This window comes from Amphiura filiformis, chromosome 13 (genome assembly GCF_039555335.1).
Source record: "Amphiura filiformis chromosome 13, Afil_fr2py, whole genome shotgun sequence".
Taxonomy (NCBI): Eukaryota; Metazoa; Echinodermata; class Ophiuroidea; order Amphilepidida; family Amphiuridae; genus Amphiura; species Amphiura filiformis.
Window position 1 is genome coordinate 28,907,917 of NC_092640.1, and position 26,666 is coordinate 28,934,582.

At 37.8% G+C, this 26,666-nt stretch overlaps 2 protein-coding genes across 3 annotated transcripts; one reads left to right on the forward strand and one right to left on the reverse strand.

The window, feature by feature from the left end:
• The first annotated feature begins 323 nt into the window (after nucleotides 1-323).
• On the forward strand, nucleotides 324-26,302 carry LOC140167552 (striated muscle-specific serine/threonine-protein kinase-like). Its single transcript, XM_072190854.1, is given in 11 exon segments — nucleotides 324-375; nucleotides 1,548-1,829; nucleotides 2,610-2,741; nucleotides 3,275-3,439; nucleotides 4,954-5,142; nucleotides 7,223-7,496; nucleotides 7,498-7,561; nucleotides 7,563-7,698; nucleotides 9,159-9,234; nucleotides 10,492-10,641; nucleotides 24,849-26,302. Coding segments are annotated over 11 exon segments (1,743 nt in total). The 3' UTR covers nucleotides 25,072-26,302.
• LOC140168199 (mitogen-activated protein kinase kinase kinase 20-like) lies at nucleotides 13,461-20,000 on the reverse strand. 2 transcript variants are annotated; one of them, XM_072191529.1, is made up of 3 exons: nucleotides 19,878-20,000; nucleotides 17,117-17,913; nucleotides 13,461-16,381 (listed from the first exon to the last, which is right to left on the reverse strand). In XM_072191529.1, exons 2-3 carry the CDS (start codon nucleotides 17,888-17,890, stop codon nucleotides 15,938-15,940), a joined length of 1,218 nt encoding a protein of 405 aa, XP_072047630.1. In that variant the 5' UTR covers nucleotides 17,891-17,913; nucleotides 19,878-20,000; the 3' UTR covers nucleotides 13,461-15,937. The 2 variants fall into 2 exon arrangements, with proteins under 2 accessions (XP_072047630.1, XP_072047631.1); XM_072191530.1 differs by lacking the exon at nucleotides 19,878-20,000 and adding an exon at nucleotides 19,455-19,867.
• Nucleotides 26,303-26,666: the final 364 nt, after the last annotated feature.

Here is a 26,666-nt window from a genome sequence, read left to right on the forward strand (position 1 = left end):
TATTGGCACCCGATTTTGTAGAATGAGCGATATGGATGGGTCCTTTTTCAAAATTTCCATTTTTTGTTTCGGAAATTAGCTAAATTTTGCCTCAATCTAGCCAAAATTTTTGAAATTACCTTAAAGTTGGGAGAAAATTTGTAAAATCTAAAACAATTTTAGTATATTTGGTATATCGATGGGTCCATATTTCTTTAAAAATTGGTATATAGATGGGTCCACTTTCAAATTCTCAGTGGCACACCTCTACCAAAACCAAACTTGAGTACCCGTCCCGGGTTTAAATTGAATAGACTTGGTGGACTTAGTGGTATCATACTACTATGGTAATCATCAAAGAACACCGCAAACCGGATATATTTTTGTATCTAGTCCGTGAGTGCGTAATGCGCAAGTATGATACGCGTATAAAGGCAATTCACGTAAACTAGGCATGTAAAATGCATGCGATACGTAATATGCGGAACAGTCATCTAATTTTTGTTAATGTTTTTTTCTATTTTGCAACAATTAAAATGTATACATTTTTAATTATTTCAGTATTTAGAATGACTTAGTGGTATGATAAATTCGTTATTGCCCCAAAGACGAGTACCCAAACCATTAAGCCACGTTCTCCCAGTGAGGGATATGAGAAATTAAGGGTTAGCAGAAAAATGAAATTGGGACGCAATTGCAAGAGAGAGCACAAAGTTTGAAAAGTATTAGAGGTTTACTATATTTTTATGAGTCAAAAATAATAAAGCATGACTGCATGATTGATGTGGTATGCACAAACTTTGGATAAAAATGTATGAACTAAATGAACGGGATGGCACATATTGTGTATGTACTGACTGCAACATAACATACTGATGTGGAATGAGCAATCTGCAAGAATGTGTGATCTTACTGCAAGGTAAATGCATTAATTTGTTTTGTCTAATCATTTGTGGTGTTGCATGTGTGTCATTGGCCCCTGAACATGCTTAAAGCAAAACCTCCTATGTAACTGGTTGGCAGTTTTGTTTTAAACATGTTCAGGGGCCACAAACACATAGGAGGGTTTCCCTGCCCAATGACGACTGATTTTAGAAAACATGTTTTAATAACAAGTTGTGTAATTATGATTTCACCAAAATAAACAAACCTGTATTACAAGTCCAACCAGATATTGCATTTCAGGAGAATTATTTTGTTTAAATTTGCTAAAATTTTGGCCAAAATTGATTGATTTTGACTTTTAATATTCACATTTTCAAAATACGTTTGCAAAAAAATCATCAAATTTTTACCTTTTTTTAAAATTTTTAACATTTCGGGGATATTTTAGGGTCATTTTAGCTTCCAGAAGAAAAAATCCGACCAACCAACCCTTCTTTGTCCGCTCATAAAATGGTTGTTATTTTCGTTGCCAAACAGAAAAATAATTAGTTATTTGACACATTAAATTATGCTTTATAGGCTTTTCCAAACTTTTTATACTTTAAAAAGAAGTCAAATTTTTTTGCAGACACCAATTTTGTTATTTTAATGTTCACTTTCAAATTAATTCTACATTTTCGCAGAAACTGAACCAGTCTTTGAAGTCCAACTCAAGGATGTCCTAGTTTTGGAAGATAATGACCTGGAATTGACCTGTGAGGTTAAAGGTCAACCTGCTCCAACTGTAGAGTGGTTTCACGATGATAAGAAGATATCAGAGAGCAAGAATGTCGTGATAAAGCTTGAAGATGGGAAAGCTTATTTGAAGATTGTGGAACTGAAGGAAGATGATGCGGGAGTGTATAAATGTGTTGCTACAAATTCAAAAGGGACTGCGTTAACTTCTGCAACTGTTACACTTACAGGTAAGAACAGTGTTGGAAAGCAAGTGGGCCCTTGGGCCATATTCCCTTGAAAATCACCACTGATATACCACCTATAGGACGCTGGGGGCCAAGGGCCTAAGAATGGTATAAATTTTAATGCCAAAGTCACCAAGATGAACTTGTTTCTTAACTTCAGTTAAGTTTAAAAGTGTATTAGTATACTTTCAATGTTTTCAATAGATAAAATAAATGTTTTTTGTTTGCATGAGTGTTTAGTTTTATAGTCGTCAGAGTTCAATTTTGTTTAAATATACAATAATATTTGTACTGTATAGTTCGTATTAAATGCTCCTCCTCTAATAAATACCCCCATCTTTTTCAAAAAAATAAAGTAAGCAAGTCGTAAGTAGGCTTAAATGGGCATTTCGTGATCCACAACCTCATTCCCCCATGTTTCTCAAAAAAAGTTGCGATTTTTATACCACTGGAAACCTTTGGCTACATAATGTTTATGTGCAAAACCTTTCTTGCAGATTAATTCGTTTAGCAAAAATATCATCAAATTTGAATTATGTTCTTGGGTACCAGAACGAAATTACAACAGTGGCCTATGGAGAGCTATGCGGCAGTATGATACACATAAACTTGCAAACGCAAAATAGGAATCAACAGAAATTTTGGGAATACGCTTTTTTTTGTGGATATCTTATGAAAAATGTCATAAAAAGAGAATCCAAGATCATGAAATACTCCTTTAAAAGGAAAATACCCCTTCCATTGCACCACCACTGATTACTACATTGTATTTGTTTATTGCAGATAAGCCAGACATTCCCTGTAGACCTCGGGTTCCATTGATATCATCAACTGAAGCATTTGTAGCATGGAAACCACCAATGACAGGACAGAATGTGAAAATTACAGGATATACTCTCCAGTACAGGAAAGTGGGTAGGTTAAAAAAAAAAAAGGCGCAATGATTTATAGTGCGCTAGGCACAGGCACAACGCCTAGACGTTGATCCACAAGCCTCAGCACACTTTACAGGTTGTCGCTGACCACTACGGCCCCACATCATTCCATAAACCATTAAACAACAAATCAGGGAATTTGCTGCTTCAAGAGCGCACACCCTAGACATTCCACAAATAACCTTCGCAACCAGGATCAGCTCCCCGAGTTTCGTACGGGTTACAATGAGACAAATTAGCAGTAAGTTCCTTGTCCAGGGGAATTTCAAGCTAACTCAATTTTTCCACAAGAGCATACTATGCCCTGCCAGGGTTGGAACCCGCAACCTCTCGCACCATAGGCGAACGCCTTAATGATTGAGCTAACTTGACATTGATCCTAAGTTCATAGTCAGTCATTTCAGCGTGGGTTTTAAGCTTATATTTCTATCATATTTCTGCGAATAGTCGCTTCCCTTCAAATAAACACCCCAGCTGTTTTTGTGATGAAAATCAATTTTCCATTTTTCACAGGTGAGAAGCAGTGGTCATTACCTTCTGATTCTGTTCAGGATCTGCATATGCATGTGATGGCCCTTCATGCTAATACAGAATATAGGTTTAGAATAGCATGTTGTTGTCCACAAGGGATAGGGCCATTCAGTCGCTCATCAACGCCTGTGAAGACTTTAGGAATTGGTAAGTAATACTGTAAAACAATTTTCTGTAAAACAAATTTCGCGGGTACTTTATTTCGCGAATTGAGAAAAAGCAGGATTTTTTGAGGGTTTTAAATTTGCAAATCCAGAAGATTTACTGTTAGTTTCAATGTAAATTTTATATTTTGAGGGGGAATTAATTTTGCAAATTTCATGTTCTTGCAAAATTAAATACCTCACGAAATTTAAGTGTTTTACAGTATTCTTGATGATGATATTATTGTATGTACTTAAAGGAACGATCAGTAAATCTAAACCAGAATACCGTACGATGAGTTGAAACTCAAGTTATGTGCATTTTTGGAGCAAACTATTTTTGCATAAAGACTCTGAATGTTTCTTTAATTGTGTTAAGGTATTCTATAAAATTATAGAACCAGGGCTATATGTACCTTACATGATTGGCACCCCTTGGCTCTTTGGCTCCCCTTGGCTCTTTGAAAGGGTACATGCATGAAAATGTTTGCCATATTGAAGCTAAAATGGTCAAAATGGTTGAAATTGGAACATATTTGCATGAAACACAAACATTTTAAAGCTAAAATGGTCAGATTTGAAATGAATTTGGTCAAAATCACTCACACAGATGTCAGTGTTGACCCCCTATAGATTGTGGCCCATGACCCTGTGATAAATCTGGCCCTGTATACAAAATATGTAGAACAGGTTGGCACTACTATAACAAGACAACCTATGTATGTGATGGGTCAATTCCAGGGAAAAATCTTCCTGACATTTAGAGTGGGGCATGAGCAATGGACATCCAAGGCAACCATTCCTAAAAATATCTCATACATAATTTTTTCCGAGTGTCAGGTTTTAGGTATTATATTATTATACTTGGAATCTTTAGCCGGATGAAAACAGGTGAGGTTTGGGGCATTTTTTGATAATGTAAATCAACAATTTGAAATTGAGTGTATATTACAAGAGCCTCTGTTTGATCTCAGAACCTATGTAATGGGATATTTCCATTTAAAATCCACACTTCCCATGTGGAAGAATTTTGAAATATCTGCCACAGGGGGAGTATATATTTCAAATGGAATGAACATATTAGGCAGCTCTGTTTGAATTTCATACACCCTCTGAGGAAGATTCAACCTGAATCTTCCACAGAGGGAAGGTGAGTTTCAAATGGAGCTGCCTAATGTGTTCAATTCCATTTGAAATTCATACTTCCTTTGTGGTAGATATTTCCAAAATCTTCCACAGGGGGAATGTGGATTTTAACTGGAATAGCCCAATGGTTTGTGAGAAATAAGGTTGTGATGATTTGATATAATTGAAGACCGAATTAAAAAGACTATTTTGTGTCTGACGTCAGGGCAAAAGCGTGGCATGATTGGTTGCTGACCTGCACAGTACAGCATTTTTAGTCTGGTTGACAAAACGTCATATGCAAACTAGTCTTTTTAATTTGGTCTTCATTTATATATGCTCTCCAGTTTTGCAAAAAGTCTCTTACACAGTAAATACTTTTATCATTTACAGGTGCACCACCATTGAGTCTTGATGCCATATCTAATCTGTGTAAGAGAACCAGATCACAAAGTTTAGATCGCAACCATATGGATTCCATGAAGAAGGAACAAGACAGTTTTGAGATTGACGAGGATCTGGCAGATCTAACTCTGAAGATAGGATTGCCTCAGAAAGCTTATGAATTTGGAGTAGAAATCGGCAGGTAGGGAAAGTAACTCCTTACATAAAATATTTACATTAATACAAAATATACACAAGGCTAATTTTGGACACATTGTGTTTTACAGCTGAAGTCTTTATTTTAATATGGTTAAGTTACACTCTCAGAATGCTGATTAAAATGTGGTAAATGGTTAAAATTGCACCGAACAGTGAGCAACTTTTACCCAATATTGATAATATAGTCATTTTAAGCAATATTCCTAACCTCATGAATATATGTGATGCATGTGATCCAATCATATATTTTATTATTTGAGGTCATTGATATCTCACGTTTGACTGCAAAGCGTGTAATTGTTCCTATCTTGCACATATATAGCATGTGTTTGCAGTGTTCGATTTACCTGGATTAAGATCATAAAATGCGAATCATTTTTACAAACTGCTACTCAACTACACAGACCAGTAGCAAAAATGCGATCCCAAAAATTGGGGAAAATGCCTACTTGCGATCGTGAACCACGCTGATATACCATCATTTGCAAGTTGCCATTTGTCGAAGTCAAAAATGTTTCCATAAATTCTATTTCCAAGAAAATAATCCACAAAAATATGACTCAAAAGTCCCTAAATCGTGATGTTTACGCCATTAAACCAAATACAGTATCCTCCCTTGTATGCAAATTTATTTCCATGACGTGTTGTGTTACAAACTTCCATGAATTACCAGATAACTAAAAACGTGCATATTAATTTTATGACGTCATAGAAGTAGCACTGTTTATATGGTGTATAGTTCAGTGGTGAGATGGAAATATCGTGTGTCCTTGGTGACAATCTTCCAAAATTATACAAGATTTTTAGGATTTCATAGATTCCTCACATTATTTTAATGCTTCAGCTAATAAATTAGTGAGTTTCCTCTACTCAAAAATGTAGGACTTCTCTTGATTACGGACTTCTCTTGATTACTGAAGGAAAATTTGCGTTTAGAAAGGGCACACGGTAATCGGCATTGGAAATTTAGGTGCCGAATTTTGAACCACATTCGGTCTGCAACACTGCAGTTGCATAACATTTTTAAGCATTGAGTACTGGGATTGAGTAATCTGTGAGAAGATAAGAAAATACAAAAAATCGATAAAATATGGTGAAAACAAACTGCTACTCAAAATTTTGGAATTGCTACTCAAATCTGAAAGTGAGTAGCAATTTTTGCTACACAAAAAAATAGATGAAAATCGAACACTGTGTGTTTGCGTATCGTTTCTTAACGCTCAAACCAGCGTGTGTAATCACCGCGAGTAAGCCCGCGTATATGTGCATGGCGTACTAAATGTGCAATAAATTAGTGAACGGAAGATACATTTTCAGTAGTCTTTTAAACAAAAAAATATGTTTAATATGTTGTAAAATGGCAATAGTGAATGACAATAATAACTATCTGTTTTATGGTCATTGCGCAAAATTGTCAGAGTTTGTGTGTTTGGGCCTCAGTCAGGCCCATAGCCAGGATTTTTTGTGGGGTGCTGATTTTGAAAAAGTGGACTTTTTTCCAGAGGGGAAATTTTGTGAAAATTGGACTTTCTTCCCCAAATTTTGACCAAAAAAGCTTAAAAAACCCAATATTTTGGCTCGCTCACGCTCACAAATTCTTAAATTTGGGACTTTGTGTATACCTTTGCAAATGAACTCATAACAGATAGCTCGCATGAGATATTATATTCTAATACAGTGTAGGCCTATGCAATAAACCAACCTGAACGGTATAACAATTGAAATGGCAACCCTGTTGGAGAACAGTTCTAAGATAGCTTAAGATGACAGAGAGACAGGACTCTAGATCGATTCCACAACCATTCATACCTATCACCTGTTTTATTGCATTATCATGCGAATTGCTCCGTGGTACCTTATGGAGGACAGAATTTTATTTAAATGAGGATGACTCTGTCATGAGTGATGTAGTATCAAATACCCTCTATAGGTAAAATGTTTTAACCAACTGTTTGCTTGTTTACAGGTGAAAGAATAGTGTGATAAATCTGCAAAATGTTCAGAATTACATTCATTAACTCCAAATTCTAAATATATACTCATTTGCCTTTAATTTCAGGGGGTAGATACGCAGTTGTGCGCAGATGTCGACAGTACACAACTAGTCAAGAATACGCTGCTAAACTCATCCTTCTCACGAAAACAAACCAGCAGAAAAAAATTGTTGAATATGAGCAGCTTAAGGAAATCAAACATCCGAACTTATTACAACTATACGATGTGTACCAAACGCAGAGGTACCTTGTCCTCATCACGCAGCGCTACTTTGGTGGCGATATCTTAAAGCATCTAACCAGGCTAGACAAATTCAATGAACTACAGATTATGCGATCGTCAAGCAGATCCTGGGGCGCTTGACTATTTACATAGTCGTAATATTGGGCATCTAGATTTGCGTGCATGATAACGTATTATTAGCTAGTAGAAGAAAGGATGTGGTCAAGGTTATTGACATGGGGTCAGCTTATCAGTTTAGACCCGATGACGAGCCAGAGGGTGAGGTGGTTGTGCCAGATACACTTCCAGAATTTCTAGGTAAATATTTTTTGGGTTGTTTGTGATGACTGAAAATGTTGCAGATATGTAAATTTGCCAATGGTAAATATTTTACATATAAGTTAGCAAACAGTAGTTTAATGTAAGTGCCTCCCCCAAAAATAAAGTCAATAACATGAATACAAAAAATTTTGGCAAACACCTACATGGGCTATTCCATTTAAAATCCAAACTGCCCATGTGGACGATTTTGGAAATAGCTTCCACAGAGGGAGTATGAATTTCAAATGGAATTAACACATTAGGCAGCTCCATTTGAAACCCACCCTCCCTCTGGGGAAGAGCCAGGTTCAATCTTTCTCAGAAGGTGTATGAAATTCAACTGGAGCTGCCTAATGTGTTCATTACTCCCTCTGTGGCAAATATTTCCAAAATCTTCCGCAGGGGTAGTGTGGATTTTAAATGGAATAGCCCTATTTAATACAAGATTGCACGTTAACATAAACTAAGATGAATTTTGACATTTTCCAAAATTTAGGACTGATGTCGGTTAACAGGTTCAATATTTGTGTATATACTGTGTCTCATCCCAAGTTGAGAGTAACATCAGATTCAAATCGTGCACGCCAATGTAATCCTGCGGATTGTATACACATGCGTAGAAGGGCCGATTTGCCATATGCTGGCGATGCAACTGCATAAATGCTCCGATTCGAGTCTGCCAGTACAAAATCCAACATGGCGTTACTCTCAACTTGACGATCAGACACAGTATAGAAAAAAATTTAAGCAGATCTATAAATATGCCATCCAGTGAAGAAGATGAAACATTAGAATAAAATCTGGAAAAAATGTTTGTGAATTTTCTATGCTGGGCACCTCAGGCAAGTTACTGTATGTACTATATTATTTGGAATAAATGCCCTTGGTGTTGCATTTTTCCAAAAACAGGGCATTTATTAGAAGTGAATTTTCAGTGAAAAAAGCATAAAAATTTGTGGCGAACTTCTGAAAAATCACTTATTCCAGGTTCAAATTCAAGATGGCAGCACCAACGGAACTGTGTGGAGCATGAATTTTTTGTGGTAAATACAACAAAATTACACCTGTAAGTGCATCATCAACATCATCAAACAAGAATCTGATGAAATTCTACCATAAGAAGGCAATGAATTGGATAGAATTTTGAGTCATAATAGGTTTTGTCCATGCAATTTAGTGATTAATATCACTGACATGACTGATGCAAGTTTTAAGCTTACTCACACGATGTGGAAGGGAAATGTTTGCGTTTTTGTCCATTTTTCATTGAAAAATTGAAGGATGTTGTGTAATCCAAACAATATGGTACATAAGTTAGAATTTTACACCACACTAATCATATACATAGAAAATCATGTACCTTTGGGAATCTGGTAACTCTTTATTATGTTTAATGTATCATACTTAGCAAACTTACAAGAATAATTTCTCAAACTGTGTTTCTTTCCTGTCTATAGCACCTGAGCTTATTGTGGACAAACCAGCTGACTGCAGAACAGATATGTGGGCATTGGGTGTCATTGTATTCACATGGTAAGTAAAGGCTATGTAAAGCACAATAAAGATTTTGATGCGTCTTCTGCAGAGGATTGGACAAACATCAACATTCAGCTCAAAAAAGTGCATTTGTCCAATTTCTCAAGCAACAAGTAATTAAGACCAATTAGAGCAAGCGTTTGAAAAATGCCAGGAGTGCACTAATTTGTTCCATACACTCTTAGATAGCGAGAACCAATAAGAGCAAGTGTTAGAAAAAGACAAACCATGCATTGATTGTGTATATGCTCTAGGCGCAAGACTCCACTTACTACTCGCATAGCGCTTTCGGACACATTCATTTTTCTTGGTTGATGTATTTATATTTGCTTGTATTTTCCAACACTTAGTGTTAAATTTGGTTATAAAAATAGCAAAAATCATTGAATTTTTTTCTTGTGCATGAAATAGGTTAATAAATGCATTATCACTAATTGTTGGAGTAAAATTGTACAATATAATGCACTTGTACTGAGATGTTGATGCATCTAATGCACTCCCTACTTTTGGGCTCATTAGATGCATCAACATCTCAGTACGCATGCATTATTTTGTACAATTTCACTCCAACAAGTGATGCGCATTTATTAACCAATAGATAATGCATGGACGCGCACTTCTTGTACTATGCATAGTGCCTTTGGACATGTTCATTTTTTTCTTGCTGGTTGATGCATTTATATTTCTCAGGGTTTTTTCTTTGTATGAAATAGGTTAATAAATGCGTAGCACTTGTTGCTTGAGAAATTGTACAAAATGATGCACTTGTACTGAGATATTGATGCATCTAATGCTGCAGGGCTTGTGGTGTATTAGACGCATCAACATCTCATTGCATGTGCATTATTTTTGTACAATTTCACTCCCAACAAGTGATACACATTTATTAACCTATATCTGTAAGCACTATGCGCACAACATATGCGGAATACGTGCAAGTCCAATTATACATACACTTCCCATAACTTTTTAACCACTACTCTGATTGGCACTGCTATATAGACCACTTGACATCATTGTTTATCAACAAAGGCGAGGACTGGTCTATCCATATGCTTGAACGAACCGCTACACTGTTCAATGGCTTTCTTGTACTATATGAAATGTGGTGGGTGATTTAAAATGCATGTGCCCTGAGCAAACTACGATGCGTAAATTGTCATAATTCGCACACATACTGCCAGGCAATGATGTCACATGTCAAGTGGTCTATACAGTTGATATAAAACATAATTTTTGATTGTTATTTTTCAGGTTGAGTGGTTACTCACCGTTCCTGGGTAAATGTCGAGTCAAAACACTCTACAACATAACTCGTATGAAGTTAAATCTTTCCCGTTTATTCAAGAATTCCAGTGGTGAATCCACCATGTTTATCAGGGCACTTCTCAAGAAAGAACCAAGGTAAGTGCTATTTGAAAAGCCTGTATGAATAGTCCGGTATAGTGGGCTATTGCATTTAAATCCACACTCCCCCTGTGGAAGATTTAATTTAGCTGAAGTCTTCCACATAGGGAGCAGTGTTGTAGTCAAGACATCTATGTCCGAGACCAAGACCTGCCCGTCCGAGATCGAGACCGAGACCAAACCTTCCGAGACCAAGACCACCCCTTCCGAGACCGAGACCTCTAAGTTCCAAGACCGAGACCGAGACCTTGGTTTAATCCCGGGGGATACTCAAGTTTGGTGTGGGTAGGGGTACTGGTGTGCCGCTGAGAATTTGAAAGAGAACCCATCATTGTACCAAATTTTCAAGAAATTTGGACCTTCAGTTTAACACTATTTGTCTTAATTTTTACAATTTTTCCTCCAAATTTTGAGAAAATTTCATAAATGTTGGCTACAGTGGAGGCAAAATTAGGCTAGTGTGTAAAGGGCAAGTGCGTGAAAAGAAGATGCACACTGCACAGGGCAACTATTTGTTCATCTATTATGCTTTTGTCGAGAATATTCCCCTTGCAAAAGTTTAGTGGGATCCTCGCTTCCGCCATCTGCCCACCTATGTTTAATCATGAACTGAAATTGGAAGCTCACATACGAACATGCTCACTTATGATTCATTTATAACTTTTTATAACTTTATAAAATGATTTCAACATTCATTGAAATTTAGGGTAAGGAATAAAAAATAATGAACAACAATAGAAAATCATATCTTTTTCTTCAGGTCTCGACAGGTCTCGACCAAAAAAACGTTCGAGACCGAGACTTTTGAGGTCCGAGACCGAGACTTTTGAGTTCCGAGACCAAGACCTTGACATCCGAGACACTGCAAAACCAGGTGAAGTCTTCCACATAGGGAGCAGTGTTGTAGTCAAGACCTCTATGGTCTCGAGACCTACAACACTGATAGGGAGTATGCGTTTCGATTAGAATAGAGAAATTGGGTAACTTCCATTTGAAATACTCACTCCAGTTGTGGAAGATATAGGTAGAGCAATTATATAGGGGGAGTGTGGGTTTCAAAATGATTAATCCTGACCAATTACATTAGAAAAACATACTCCCCCTTGGGAAAATCTTTCCAAAATCTGCCACAAGGGTAGTGTGGATTTCAACTGGAATAGCCCATTGTGGGCATTTTCCCATTGGGATGGACACCATTATAGTGAAAGTCGGAGATGAATAAACTGTGTGACAATCAACTCCCTACAACCTGTGATAGGTAAAAGGACGGCCAATTCATCTGGTGCCTTCATCTGAAAAAAGGAATCGCAGAAAATGGTGAACAATGTGGGTACTTTTACAAGGCAAAAAGCAACTTTTCTATTCATTGTTGACATGGTGACTTCAGTTTCCTATTAAAAAGACCTAACTAACGCTTTAAAAGGTTTGGATGTTTGAAAGTGCAAAACTAGCCATAGGGCACACTAATCCACAGCATTCAGAAATCTCAATAATCACATCAAATTGTAAACAAATGATTTCCAAGTTTGATTGACAGGTGACATCAGATGCAAACTCATTTCTTTATCTCTGGCTCCACTTATAGTGGACACAATAGATTGAATGTTATAGTGACCACTATATATACTAGCTGTCGACCAATAGTTGACCGCTAAAGACCACTAAAGTTCTGTTGTGACGATAATTCAGTCAATAATTGATTATTGATCATAGTGCAAAAAGCCATGATAACCATTCATCAAGTGAACGTTTTATATATGTAATACATGCATCAATTGCACAGAGTGAGGCAAGGATTTGTTTCTGCGTTAATAAAGTCTTCACTCGTTAGCCCCTGCGACCCAAGCAGGCGTATAGCTCAGGCGTGCTCAGGATGATTATTTAGATTGGTAACATGATGATGATTATAATGTCATCATGTCTTGCACTTGAATCAAATTCAATTATACTTTCTTATGATGCGATGTAACTCTGGTAAGACTCATTATTAAAACTCACACACCTTGTATTTTGATCAGTTTAATATAAATTCATAATAAATTGTTATACTTAATTTCTGTTTCATCTTGTTTATTTCAAGATAGTCATTCCCGTTCCTGTTCATTCCCTCATCCCTTGGGACTCCAAATCTGGTACCTCGCTCTTCTTTCCTATGACTAGTTCCCCAATTAAGGGTCATAACAGTACTAATAATGGTCAACCAATAGTGCTTGGGTATTTAGCTGCATGCTGGGTGTGTGTATATGGGGGTGTGTTTGAAAACATCACAAAAGAGCACAAGAACCGTGGAGGTTCAAAATCACTTATCTAGTCTAAATTTCAAGTTTGAAATCAATATCACTTGTAATATCACCCCACACACACACCCACACCCACCCCACACCCCCACCCCCACACACACACACCCACCCCACTCAAAATATGAGATAGGACAACCATGGGTAAGATGGTAGGTCAAAAAATCAAATTGGTAAAATGAAAATAAAATGTTCCTAAGAGATAAGATTTGCCCAAGTCATATGTGACCTGCTCCCACAAAATGAGTGTAAAGTTGCAAATTGGTAGTATTGAGACCTGGCTTCGCAGTTGATGTTCTTTGTTCAATACACACATGTACAAGCCAGTACTATGTCATGTGTGAATGACCTATTGTGCCCCATTCACAACATGACATACTACTGGCATACAGAATGTTCCATTCACAAAGCTTCTGGCATGTACAGTTGCGCGTCAAACAAAGAACATCAATTCAGCCGCCAAAACTACCAAACTTGCGACTTTATACTCATTTTGTGAGAGCAGGTCTATAATTGACTTCTTAGTGACAAAAGTGGGTAAGTGCATTAGCTGCCCTGTGAACATTTGGCAATTACACCAAGTATTTTGTACTCATCTAACACATGGCAGATACATGTGGCAGCTATTGCACTTACCCAGTTCTGGCACTAAGCGTTCAATATACAGTAAGCCAAAAAATTAAGGTACCAGTTACGTTCACCCCTGTATATCCTGAACAAAGGCAGATATGTAATAATTGGAACCAACAGCCAATAGCTGCATCTTTTAGCTCAAATTTAAGACCTCAGTTGTTGACATTGTTTAAGAAATAAAGACACGATGATCCAAAAACCCAAAGAAGATGCAAATTTAAAAGTTGCAGTTTGCCACATTGCATGCGCTATTGATTTGTACACAAAGCTTTCGCGAACAAGATAACTAGCGCTGTGCTTTCATATACGGGGGTGAACACAAGTGATACCTTAATTTTTTGGCTTACTGTATGTGTATAACCATATCAAACTTGATGCACTTGTCAGCTGGTACATGTGTCTCTTTTACATAATATCTCTAGGAATACATGTAAATGCCAGACTCATCTCAAGTGGGGGTCACTTCAAATCAATAACAAGTCACATGCATTGTAGTTTAAGAATACAGAGAACATTCCTAATCCTTCTCACTTTCAAATGATTTGAAGTGACCTCCACTTGAGATAAGTCTGGTTTTTATTCCTAGCTATTATGTAAAAAGAGACATATGTATCAGCTGACAAGTGCATCCTTTGGATATGGATGTACACATATGGGCAATAGTACACCTGGAAAAGATATTGGGGTGGTACAACCCCTCTTAGACAGATGAGGGTTGAAACCGAAGCAAAGTTTCTTGTAAATCTGCAAGTTGTAGGTCCAATTACAGTGCATGTCCTTGAAGATGCATGCTATAGTAGTAGTAGTATGGAGTTCCCGCCTCTTATTTCAGGCGCACCGCTTAAACAGCGTGAATATGAATAAAACAACAAACAATTTTATAAAGTCAAACAACAGTCAAAATAGATACAATACTGAAGACTGGAGCACAAGACCAGCATGAAGTTTAGCGGAGCTCAACAGCTTATACAATAATACAGCAAAAAAATAATAGTCAATGATTCGGATGAACTTATGAAGTGGAGCTAAGTTACAGCTCGGTACACCCGCACAAATCCGTCACAGAGTTACGTAATACACCATCACAGTCCACACATGAAGAACACTTGAAACAGAAAAAGTTATTATGTACAGTCAAATATGATGATAGCAATGCAAAAAGTAGACTAGAGAAGTTCCTTTCCACAGGCCGTGCGATGAATACGCCAATGCTGGGCCTGGCATTCCCTGCTACAATACATAGCCACACCGCACCTGGTGCATTTCTTTAACTTTCCAGGCACGTCCGATTCAAATGCTAAACAGTCCAGATTAAAACAATGGGGTTCAAGCTGGGGTTCAATCGGTGTTATTAGCAAGTCATTGGTTAAAGTCAAGTTCTCCAACTGGTCTTTGGCGTTTCCCCAAAGTTTAGTTGGTTTGTTATCAACATGGGATGATGCCCGGGGTGTGTTAACTTTCCGTGGCACTTTTTCCTTTCCAGACTGAGGGGGTGGGGAAGGACCTCTCGAGACTTTTTCCTCCCGTTGTTTGGCCCTCCAAATCACAAGCCTCGCCTTGTCACGCTTCCTTGTTGACGGAGATTTCTTCTTTTCCTTTTCTTTACCGGGCAATTGCCAGTACCAAGGCTATGTCCAACAACATTATCCACGGCAGGCGACGGATCACTTGAAGTGGTGTACTCCGGCTGTGGCGTTGTTGTGGTTTTAGCCGGCTCAATGCTAATGGCGCGGGATTTGAATTTTGTCCACACAACATCCAGGAATATTTTCCCGTTGGTTTGTTTAATTGTCCATACGGGCTGGTCCAATTGTTCAAGGTGTAATGTCTCCAACACGGTGGCTAGCTGCTTGCCAAGTCCAAGGAATATTGGTGAAGAAGAATCCATATTATCCCTGGTTTGGTTAGCAGAAATGCAAGACCGTGTGCTCACGCCGCCATTTCTCATCAAGCTATATCAAAGTGAATATACCTTCACTGACCTCAGATCACACACCAGTAGATTCTTGCTATCTACTGCCATTGCAATACCAGTAGGATATATGCCTGATACTGGAATAGCACCTAGATAGTTACCAGATTCTGAATAGCACAAGATAGTTTGTGTTTTACAGTTAGCAATAAAGATAATGTCTTCATAACAGCAAACCCCACGTGGATCCCATCGAGATTCCTCTATAGGATGCTTGAGTGTGTGCATCACCTGGCCTGTATTGCTTACTATCTGTGGCGGTTTGTCCCACTGAGCTACAACAAATGTATCTTGCGATATCACTGCAATATGCATGGGTTCGATGCCTACCTTGGTACTGGTTACATATGAACCGTCCTGCCTATGCTTATGAATGTGCTTATCATAAAAGTCAACTACTAGCAGATGTCCTTCGTGATCCATTGCTAAGCCATCGAGACATGGTGAGCTGGATGATTGTGGTGGACATGATGACACCCATTGAACTGTAAATTGCCCTTGTGAATTTTACATGATTGCTCAAATCAGTAACAAAATAAGTAGTACCCTGTGAATTGACAGTGACTTGGAATGGATATGATGTGTCCCCTGGTTCCAGTCCCTGAGTAGTGTCCATACTGAACTTGTACTCTCCGTTCCATGAGTAGACCTTTACCTGTGATGCCCCAAAGTCGGCAACGGCAACATCCTTGGTGCGAGGATTGACTGCTATGCCCCATACCTCAGACATCTTGCCAGGACCATCCTGATGGCCAAACTGCTTCTCTAGCTTCCATGGCCCAGTGATGATAATCTTCTGCCTGGCTTCCTGAGCTGCTGCTGCTGCTGTTGCAATCTACAGTGTAATATAAATAGAAATTTTATAGGCATTTATTCATCATATGACTGCAAGAGTGTTTCTTATCATGGTCCTTCTGACAAAATTAGAAGAAATATACTCTGAAATAATGATACAAGTGAAAACTGACTCTCCTCTTTCAATCCTAATCCCGTCTATCCTTTAAAATCAATAAAACCAAGATTGACACTCAAACCAGCAACAGAGGATTCAAGATTGCCACTTTTAACACAAGCAAATGGACAATTGGAATGTCACATTTTTAAATAAAAAGTGCATGTTAATTATGAATGAGCTTTATTAAGGGGTACTACACCTGTGGTAAATTGTGACTATTTTTGCATTTTCTCAAAAAATAATAACACACTGGTAACAAAAGTTATGTATATTATTGGGGCAAGGAATCCAATTACTACACTGAAATTCCAGTGACTGAAGACAAGCGGTTCAGTATATATGATAGGAACGAGGTACATCATAGCCGCACCTTATTTCTTACCATAAAAAATGAACTGCTTGTCGTGGGTCACTGAAATTCCAGTGTAGTAATTGGATACCTTGCCCTATAATATACATAACTTTTGTTACCACTGTGTTATTAGTTTTGAGAAAATGCAAAAATAGACACAATTTATCGAGGGTGTAGTACCCCCTTAAATATTTTGGACCTTCATTAATTATTGACCATGTTGACTGCATTATCTGTGTTACTTTAGCAGATGGTATTCTTACCACAGTTATCACCTCCTCAATGCACGGACGCTTTGTCCAGTCAGTTTCCCAGCATCGCATCATCAACTCTTTGATTGCTTGGGGGCAGTCCTCTGGGATGCTTAGTCGTTCATTCAACTGGCAAACTTTCCAGGCAATTACTTGAGATTCCAGGCCTTGGAATGGAAACTTTCCTGTCCGCATTTCCCATAACACTACTGCGAATGCAAAGATGTCATACTCGAGAGAGAGTATGTTTTCTGATAATAGCTCAGGGGCCATCCAGGGGTATGATGCAGTCTCCGTGGCATTGTCTATGGTTTGAGCGATATTCTTGGCTATTCCAAAGTCGCCTAATTTCAGATTATTTTCTGCTGTTATCATGTAATTAGGGGATTTCACGTCTTTGTGAATAATACGCTTTTGTCGCAGATATTGTAGGGGTCTGGCTGCTTGCTCCGCCCAGTCGTAAAATTGTTTTTCAGAGAGATGTCCAGCATTGAGTTCTTGGAGATGGGATCGGAGAGAACCTCTATCACACAGCTCCAGAATCAACATGAAATCTATTTCTTCATCAACTACTCCAAGGAGCTTTACTATGTTAGGATGATCAAGGCCCGACATGATTTCCAGTTCACGAACATCACGCTTATTCAGCCGCTTGGCAGCTATTTGTATAGGGCCTAGTGATGGACTTATCCAAGTCATCTGAAAAACAGAGCTGTAACCTCCTTCTCCTATTTGCTTCCCAAATTTCAAGTCGCTTCTCTTGATGTGATTTGCAGGAGTAGCCATCCTTAGTGCTTGGTATGGTAAAGCTGTTGATATAAAACAAAAATAATACAAATTGGCCTGTTAACTTTTGAATATAGCATATTGAGAACATACATACAGTAGTTTCTGATTCGCTACACTGTGTTTCACTGCTTCCTGTTCATCACCTGTATTAATATTATGTGTAATATTGCCCTCATTCAGGTTTGAGCTCTTTCTCACAGCAGTTTTCTGTGATAACTTTGATGTGTATTAAATAAATGGAATGAGAATGAGATAACCAAGTTTAAACTTAATATGACCTATTTATTCTGTCAATATGTCTTTTTAAAGACATTTCTTGTCTTACATGATCCCTAGCTCTTTGGGCTGTCAAATTTCAATTCCAGAAAATACCATCTAGGCATGTAAAAAAATGGGCTTAGGCCTATTGTTTGATTGATGTAACCTGACCTACCCTAAAATAAAATATAAAATAAAAAAATAAATATAATTAATTAATTAATTAATTAATTAATTAATTAACAAACAAGTACATGAAAAAGTAAATTAGAAAAAAAAGAAGAAAAAAGTTTCAAGGCCTTTATCAAATGCTTTTAAAGCTTTAAAAGTTAAAAACAAATGGGCCTTATCTTAAGGATTTGGAAATTCCCTTTTTCCTGAATTGTGCAATGCAATTACACTTCTGTTTCCTGGTTTTACTTACGATCATCCATGATAGACCGGTACTGTGTTAACAGTTTCTAGTAAGCTATATTTAGATAGAAACCACTCATATTTTGTACCATGGTATAGTTTTTATAAGAAGATTTATAAAGAAACTTTTCAATCAAGAATCTTTAAAGAAAAATTCATATTTGTTTTATGTATGTTCTGTTAGCAAAAACTACATACTGATCCATACAAAATGAATCTTTCTCAGTGGCGTACTGTGGCCGCCCCCAACCCCGGGGGGGGAGGGGGGGCTGAAGAAAATACATTTTTGCCGCCCCTTCCTCAACAGCCCGAAAAGGTTGACCCAATTTTTTTCTTGGTCGTTTGAAAAATTGAAAAGCAAAAAAAAAAAGGGGTTTCAGGCGCTAAGCGCCCTAAAATCAACACATTTTGATGTATAGTACCATTTTTTCAGAAATGTTTATGCTTTATCAAATTTTTACGCCCTTTTGTATTTACTAATTCTTTTTGCCGCCCCCTTCGTTTTTTGTCGCCCATGTTTTTGCCGCCACTTCTTCTGCCGCCCCTTCATTTTCGCCGCCCCCTGCTTTTACCCCGGGGGGCTGGCGCCCCCAAAGCCCCCTCAAAAAATATGCATGTTTCTACATTGTTTACTTTTTTCCTACTTCCTCTATTTACATCCTCTGCGTTTCTCATGTACATGTACCGGGTACATGTACATAGAGCAAATCCTGTTCGGTGCCCTGCACTTGTGTCCCATATAGGCATATTGCATTCATACACCATGCTCTTCTTAGCAACTGCTAAACTTTTCCCCCAGACTTTTCCTAGCAAAGATCCACATTTTTTGAAGCCTGTATTTGTATAGTTATTAATCCTCTTCCATAAATGCCAAAGACAATGGACCTACCTCAGGTTCTTAGCTTGGATTCAACCATGACCATTATTTTCACCAAAACTGCCTGTCCAAAATTTGGCCCTGAAAACATCAACCAGACCTCTGCCCCTTCTGGAGGTTCAGTCAGTTCAAATAGTTATTGCTATAGCCTCCACTTATTAGTCTGGTCTTGTTTTGAGTTCACAGAACTTATTCCAGCATTAGTTTTAGAATTTGGCTATAAATTTTGCCCGGCCTAGGAGCAAACTGCCTGTCCAAAATGATGGGTGGACTGGTGGCTAGCTAACACACTGCCTACCATCCATAATAATCCCATTACATGCACTTGTGACTTCATTCCACCAGCATTCAAAGCTTTTCAAAATCAAATCAAAGAGGAATGAAAATGTATCATTGTTTAACTGATTTTTTTTTTCAGTTTCTATTGTAACTCACCAATATCCAGTCACATACATATCGAAGCAAATCTGATGTAAAATCATGTAGGCCTATTTATATACAGTACTTCCTGGTCATTGCCATGCCAAAAAGCCCATACGTATTATTTGATCAAGCATATCTTAAATAATTGGTCCCGAGCAAAGTCCTGTGCAGAGCCTTGTGAATAGTTTTGCTTTAAACAGTGCAGTGAACTAAATTCAGGTTCAAAGGTAAAACTTTGATGCATACAATATCTCTGTAGAATATACGTAGGTGACTGTTTGCACTATGAGTATGGCTTCTATTATTATACACCTGATCAGAAAATTCCCCAAAATTGGTTGATAGAAGTTGAACTTTATACATTGATTTAATTGGTTGATAAGATCACTATACAATTTTTCTGTTTGATATTTGCTCATAACATTAACTATATTAAATATGTAAGAAAAGTTTATGATACAATTTAAATATAAAGAGATGCTAATTTGAGTGGATGTAACCTGTCAATTTTCTTCATATGTTGTCTATATTTATGCAACGAAAATGGTTTAAGGATATTTTTGTCAACCACATTGTGAGGTACTTCAGAAGTTGTGCAGATTTCTTATGTCCTCAAAAGTTGAGCCTTTTCAATATAGTAATAGTATTCATATCAACGGCACTGTCGTTTAGTGAAAGCAGAAAATAATCCAAGACACTTAGACAAGTTTGGTCTGAATGTTAGAGAAGGCTAAATATTTTTTTCACTTCTTGTCTTGAATGCTAAGACACTAAATACTCAGTCTGGAATGTTAGTGAAGGCTTCTATAGGATTTGCATTACGTTTCACTACCTGAAGAGAATTGATTAAATTGAATATCTACCTGCCATTAGTATCTGTCAATGAATTGACCAGGTCCTGTCATTATAGCTAGAGGCAGTATATGACACACATTGGTCAATGAGTTACATAAAAAATTTCCTTTTTGAGGTATTTAGTTCCCAGGAAGTGAAATGTTGATCCCTCACTATAAGAGCTATTACCGTCGATTTGGTTGAAAAAGGAGGTGAGACAACATCAATTCTGTTCAGGCTGTGAAACCTAATGCGGTCTGAATATTAGTGATGGCTATTGTAACGGGATTTCCCCTCTATAAATAGCTTGTTTTTCCATTATTTTGCAAGCCAAATAATCATGTGTTTTGCGGCTACATCAAGGTATTTTTTGTACCACACTTAAGTTGTTATTGTAAAGTTCTCCATTGTGTTCAGCGATATGGCAACATCAGTCAGGAAGCGGCTTCGCCCTTTGTGAGGATTTGGAAATCGCGGACGCTGATTGGACGGAGGTCAGCTGATCCAAACTTTGGCGTGGGTCTTGAGCTGGGCGATTTGGAAAACTTGTCAGACTAGACCGAGAGACCGACCGACTGTGTGCAGACCGTGTTGCGTGATGGATAGGCGAGTAGAAAGCGACGAGAGAAGACAATATTTCGACAAATGGACGGATAATATTACTTTTGTATGTTTTTCTGGAGTAAGACGAGAGTTTTGGAAGAGATGGAGATTACTGTGACAATATTTTCGTGTGTACAAGACAGAGCAAAATTGACAGCGGCGAATGGACGATACGAATTACCAAGTTGACGAGTTTTAATTGCGACGACATTTTACTTCGTAGTATGCTGAGAAATGGGGAAAGATTCGCATTATTTGAGTGGATATTATCGCCTAGATTGAGGTTATGTCTTCAATGGAGTTTTGGCAGCTCATGACGTACGCAATGGACATGGTATTTTAACGAAGTGATTAGCAATTAGGGAAGACGTCATTTTCTTGCATCGCAATGGACATTTCGCAGTTAAAAAGCTGGCCAGCAAAATGTCGGATTTATTAATTTCTTCGAAAGTGCACTCGCGACAACGACGGACAAGCATGATCAACAGGCGACGACAACATGGGACATTGTGTGTATATTTTTGATGTGAGTTTATTATTTTGATATGCATATTTAAATGTAAACAAACAATTTGTGCTTCTTGAGGGGGGATGAGTGAAACAAAATGGTTGCCAAATTGGGATGTGTTTTGAGCAATGTTTTGGGCTGTATTTGTTTTGGACATTGTTTTGACGAGTAAAAATATCAGAAATTGGGTCAGAGTTCAAGTTCAGGTCATTGTTTGGCAGGGATTGGGACAAAACCTTGTGGAAAGTAAATTGCATTAAAATACTATGTTTTGCAGAACAAGCAGCACAGATGATTGCAAATTGTCATGACATTTTGTGTACAGAAAGTCAAACTTTGTGTAAATAAATATTTTAAGCTATTTTATCATGTTGATTGACATTTTGTAGTAAAAGTATGGTGCGCCAAAAGCGTCATAATTGTGATTGTGAGCATGGTTCAGATATTGTGCACTTTGCGTAAAAGTAGGTCAGGTTGAAATAATGTGTGACTTTTAATAAATAGTTGCATAATGTACCAAATTTGTGCATGCTGATTGCGTAATCATATTTTGGTTTTGGCTAAATGCTTTGTGTAAAAGTATGTAGTGCACCATTTGATTCAAGATTTGCATAATCTATCAGTGTTATATATTGGATATGTGATGGTGTCATATTTTAGGCCTTCCCTTACCTTAAATGGTTGTGGTGGAGACTGGGTCTCTCTTGCTTTAATTAGTTGGAAAGTACAGTAAAATTGTCAACTTCAGGTCTTCTTGCTTTCACTAGCCGGTAGTTACCTTTAAGCTCAGTAAAGCACCCTTAATATCCAATTGTATTTCTGTGTGCATTTTGTGAATGAAAGTCCTTGGGTTATGTAAAATGCTCAATTTGTGAAATGTATAGTAAGCTGTTTTTATCAAGATGTGTATTTATAACTTGAGTATGGCAAGCCATTGTTGACAAAATTAGCATTGAAAATTATTGATTATTGGTGTGTGACAAAAATAGATCATTTCAATGTAATAAGTGACGCAGTTATTGTTGAAACCTTGTATTTGTGTGTGTTGAAATCTGTCAAGTTGAGCATTGGATAAAATTACACGGGATTTGTGTACCAACTCAAAAATATGTGTTGATGAATAAACAGGTTGTACTTCATTAAAGACATGTAGAGAACAGAAGAAACCCGAAGTAGAGATACTAGTAACACTGACGGGTGGCTACGGCGTATTACTGCTATACCGGAAGTTTCACTGGCTTCTATTTAAGCCCATGCAGACTCCTCGTGCACTTTGAAGTCTGTGGTGGCCATAATGTGTCATTGTATGAAAAGCTTGTTTTTATATAAAAAGATTGTCTTTCAAGTGGAAATCTGCGCATTGGTGCAGAATGTGTTGATGTGGCTCCCAGCATCAGCTCCCAAAGGTTGTGCGCAACATAGATTTCCATGAGGACATTCGCTAAACATGTGTTCAGTGTGTAGGCGTAATATGGTTTCAAAAATAATGCTTGCAGTGTGCATTCATAATGTCATTTTTGTGAAATAATTGTAAAATGTAATATTAATGTTGGCAATTGCACTTTTGTGGTTTATGCATTTAGGAGTTGCAGATTAGGCGAGTTGTGAGAGAGCTTCTGTGCGAGTTTAGAGACGCGAAGGTTTGAGGCGCTCAAATTGCGAGTTAACATTTGTGTACAATGTTAGAGTCGTGTATTGTTCAGAATTGTGTGAGATTAAAATAGTTGGAGAATTGGCGAGTTCAAGGTAAAAAGGTGCTCAGGTGATACCAGTAGAAGGAAATAGTGTACAGTTGTAATGGACAAATTGGATTCAGGAGTGAGGTAAAAATCAATTGTTGTAAGGTTTGGCATTTGAAATAGTTGTGCATGAAGTTAATAGTGCAGTGACCTTTGTTTATGTATTTACATGTGTCAGGTGCTTTGATGAATCCTAAAAAAAGGTACCATGTATTACTTGTCATTGTGTAGGATGCTTTGATGAACCAAATAAAAAGTATTCTTTGTAATGTTAATCGTGAAACTTTATGTAAAATGATGTAATGTGTCATAAAATAAAGTATGGCAGGCCATTTGCGTCATAATAAAGTATGGTAGGCCATTTGCGTCATAACAGCAGATAAAACACACTGTTGCTAATTGTTTAATTAAACAGTTGTGCATGGTAAAATCAAATCATTCCTTTCAGCCAGGTATAGTAAGCCATTTGTGACATAAACTGTTATTCATGTAGTAGATTAAGATGCATTTTGTAGAGTAAGAACATTTAATAAAACTTGTTAACAAATAATAATATTCATTGTTTATTGTTTTTATAAGCCTGACCAGGATTCCTTTGACGGATACCTCGGTGTGTTCTGCCACACCAACTTACCCTGATGGTGGCAGTATTTCTGTTCGCATAAATCTGCGCTTTTAGAAACCAGCCTTCGCTACTTTTATTTTCCCCTAAAAGGAGGGGTGGCGCTGCTCCAAAAACTTGTGGCAAATCCGCTCGGCCATTCGATAAATAGGGTCAGCCAGCACCAACCCCCGTTCCTTTTACACTATATTTAAAGCAATGCTAATTAGGGGTGCAGATGGGTTTTGCTAGCATTCACTGATCTCGAATGCTAATGACCGACCTCCAGTTAAAACTCTTTTTTGGAGTATTCAGGAGGAAGAACTACCAAGTACTATTATAAAATTGGTAATATTAGCCTTTGGATGCTATATGATCGAAGGTTACTTTAGCCTTTCTCATGGGTAAGGGTAGTATCAGTGTTCGAAATATGCCTCAAAAAGTTACAGGCCAGCCGGGCTTGACCTTAAAAAGTTACCGGCCAGCCGGGCAGGCATCTAGATGCCAGTCAGAAAAGTTACCGGCCAGGCCAAAAAGTTACAGGCCAATGGCCGGCTGACGGGCCCTATTTCGAACGCTGGGTAGTATACTTTTCTTTCTCTCTTAATAAGTAATGCACAATTTTCCTCTATAATTAGTAGGCTTTTATATATCATTAATTATTAATTGCTATTACAATTCCTTTATTTGATTGACAGTGACCGACTATCAGCAGCCGAGGCGCTTGAATTCCCATGGATACAAGACGCAGCCGGGGACAAAGGTCAAACCATCTTCTCATCCCACAAGCTCAGGTTATATCGTAACGATTACAAGCTACGGGTGGCAGCTCTGCATACGAGTGAGACCATGACGATGCGCAGGTATTCATCCCCGCTGGAGGCAAGGTTAACAGCACAGATGGAAGAAGCTGCACCTTGAGGTGAACCTAGGCAGATTTTGAAAATGCCTTGAAAAGCAGGTCTTTTGATTAAAACTGATTAAATCTGTTGTTTGTGGTCAAATAACAGATAGATCAAATGTAGAGCTGGGCCGAATGATAGCTGGTGGTCAGTTTTCCACAGTAATAGGAGGTGCCTCCAAAGATTAACCTGTGCCTATACAACTAACACCAGCAAAAGATTGGCTCCCATAGCCTTTTATGAGGCATTCTTGTACACGTACGTTTACCGCTTGTGCATGATAATCACTTTTATTAAGTGTGCCCTTAATTTGAGGCTTACTGATTTTTATGTAAGCTGTACCAATCGATTTATCCCTGAGATTTATTGGAACTTATTTTTATGAATGAGCTCATAGTGCCATGAGCAGGGGTCGCATTTAAGGAGTTTACTGTATGGACTCCTTAATTTCACGATGCACAGCGGCATAAATCATCTATGAAAAAAAAAAAAAAGATCAGTAAATCTTTTGAATCACCATAGAATATTTGACAAGTTCTGAAGTTTAGAATTTCGGACAGATGGACACTCCTTAAATTCTAATCAGACCCCTTAAATGTTGGTTTTGCAGGTACCCAAGGGTTCAGAAAAATTAAATTGGACCCCTTGATTTTTTGTGCTCGCGCTACCCCTGGCCATGAGTGTATTGTATGGAGTAAGTGTAAAATCTATGAATGAAGGTGTATACCGTATTTCCTTGAATAGTTGCCCCCTTCAATTATATGCCCCCCCCCACCGGGCCCCCACCACTTTTTTTAATCAAGATATTGCCATGCTATCTTGTGTAGTATTGAGACGAAGGTATATTCGTCTCAGGTGTAGTAAGCCTACCAATGTGCACACATGGTCGCTAATGGTTTTGGTAATTGGCGGAAATCCGGTCGTAAACCCGAAGTCATTGTTCCTAGTTCTTCATTTCAGCATGAGTTTTAAGCTTACCTAATGATTTTAACGGAATTATCGTTCTAAAAATGACCTCTAACAAACACCCCCCTTCTGGAAAATGCAACACCGCCCGGGGCGATTATTCGAGAATATACGGTATGTTTCATATTGTTCATAGATGATAGATACAGCTTACGCTTACATAATATTAGTAAGCTTTAAATTGAGGGCGCCCTATATACAAGTTGTCATTATAAACGGCCATGTGTACAGTGCGTGTGGCTTAGTAAGCAAGCGATAAATTGCATATGCATGCTTATGGAAGTTCACGGGTATCCAATATAAAGCAATAGAGGGTGGTGAATTGAATCGTTATAGACCACAGCAATGCGTTTGTTAATAATAATAATAATAATAATAATGGACATTTATAAAGCGCACAAATCAAAGGGTCTCTAGGCACGATGGTTACTCATAAGCATTGTGTGTAATACATGTGAACAATAAGTGTGATGAATTTGTTCATTGCAGACACCAGAGAATTCCTCTGAATGGTAACTTTATTTTTTTTTCTTGCAAAAAATGGCTTTTAGTGATTAAAATAATATTTCAAGTGAACAAGGATGAGAATAAAAGATAGGAATTGGTGTTTTACTGTCTACTATTGTGTAATATAGAAGATAGGCAGAT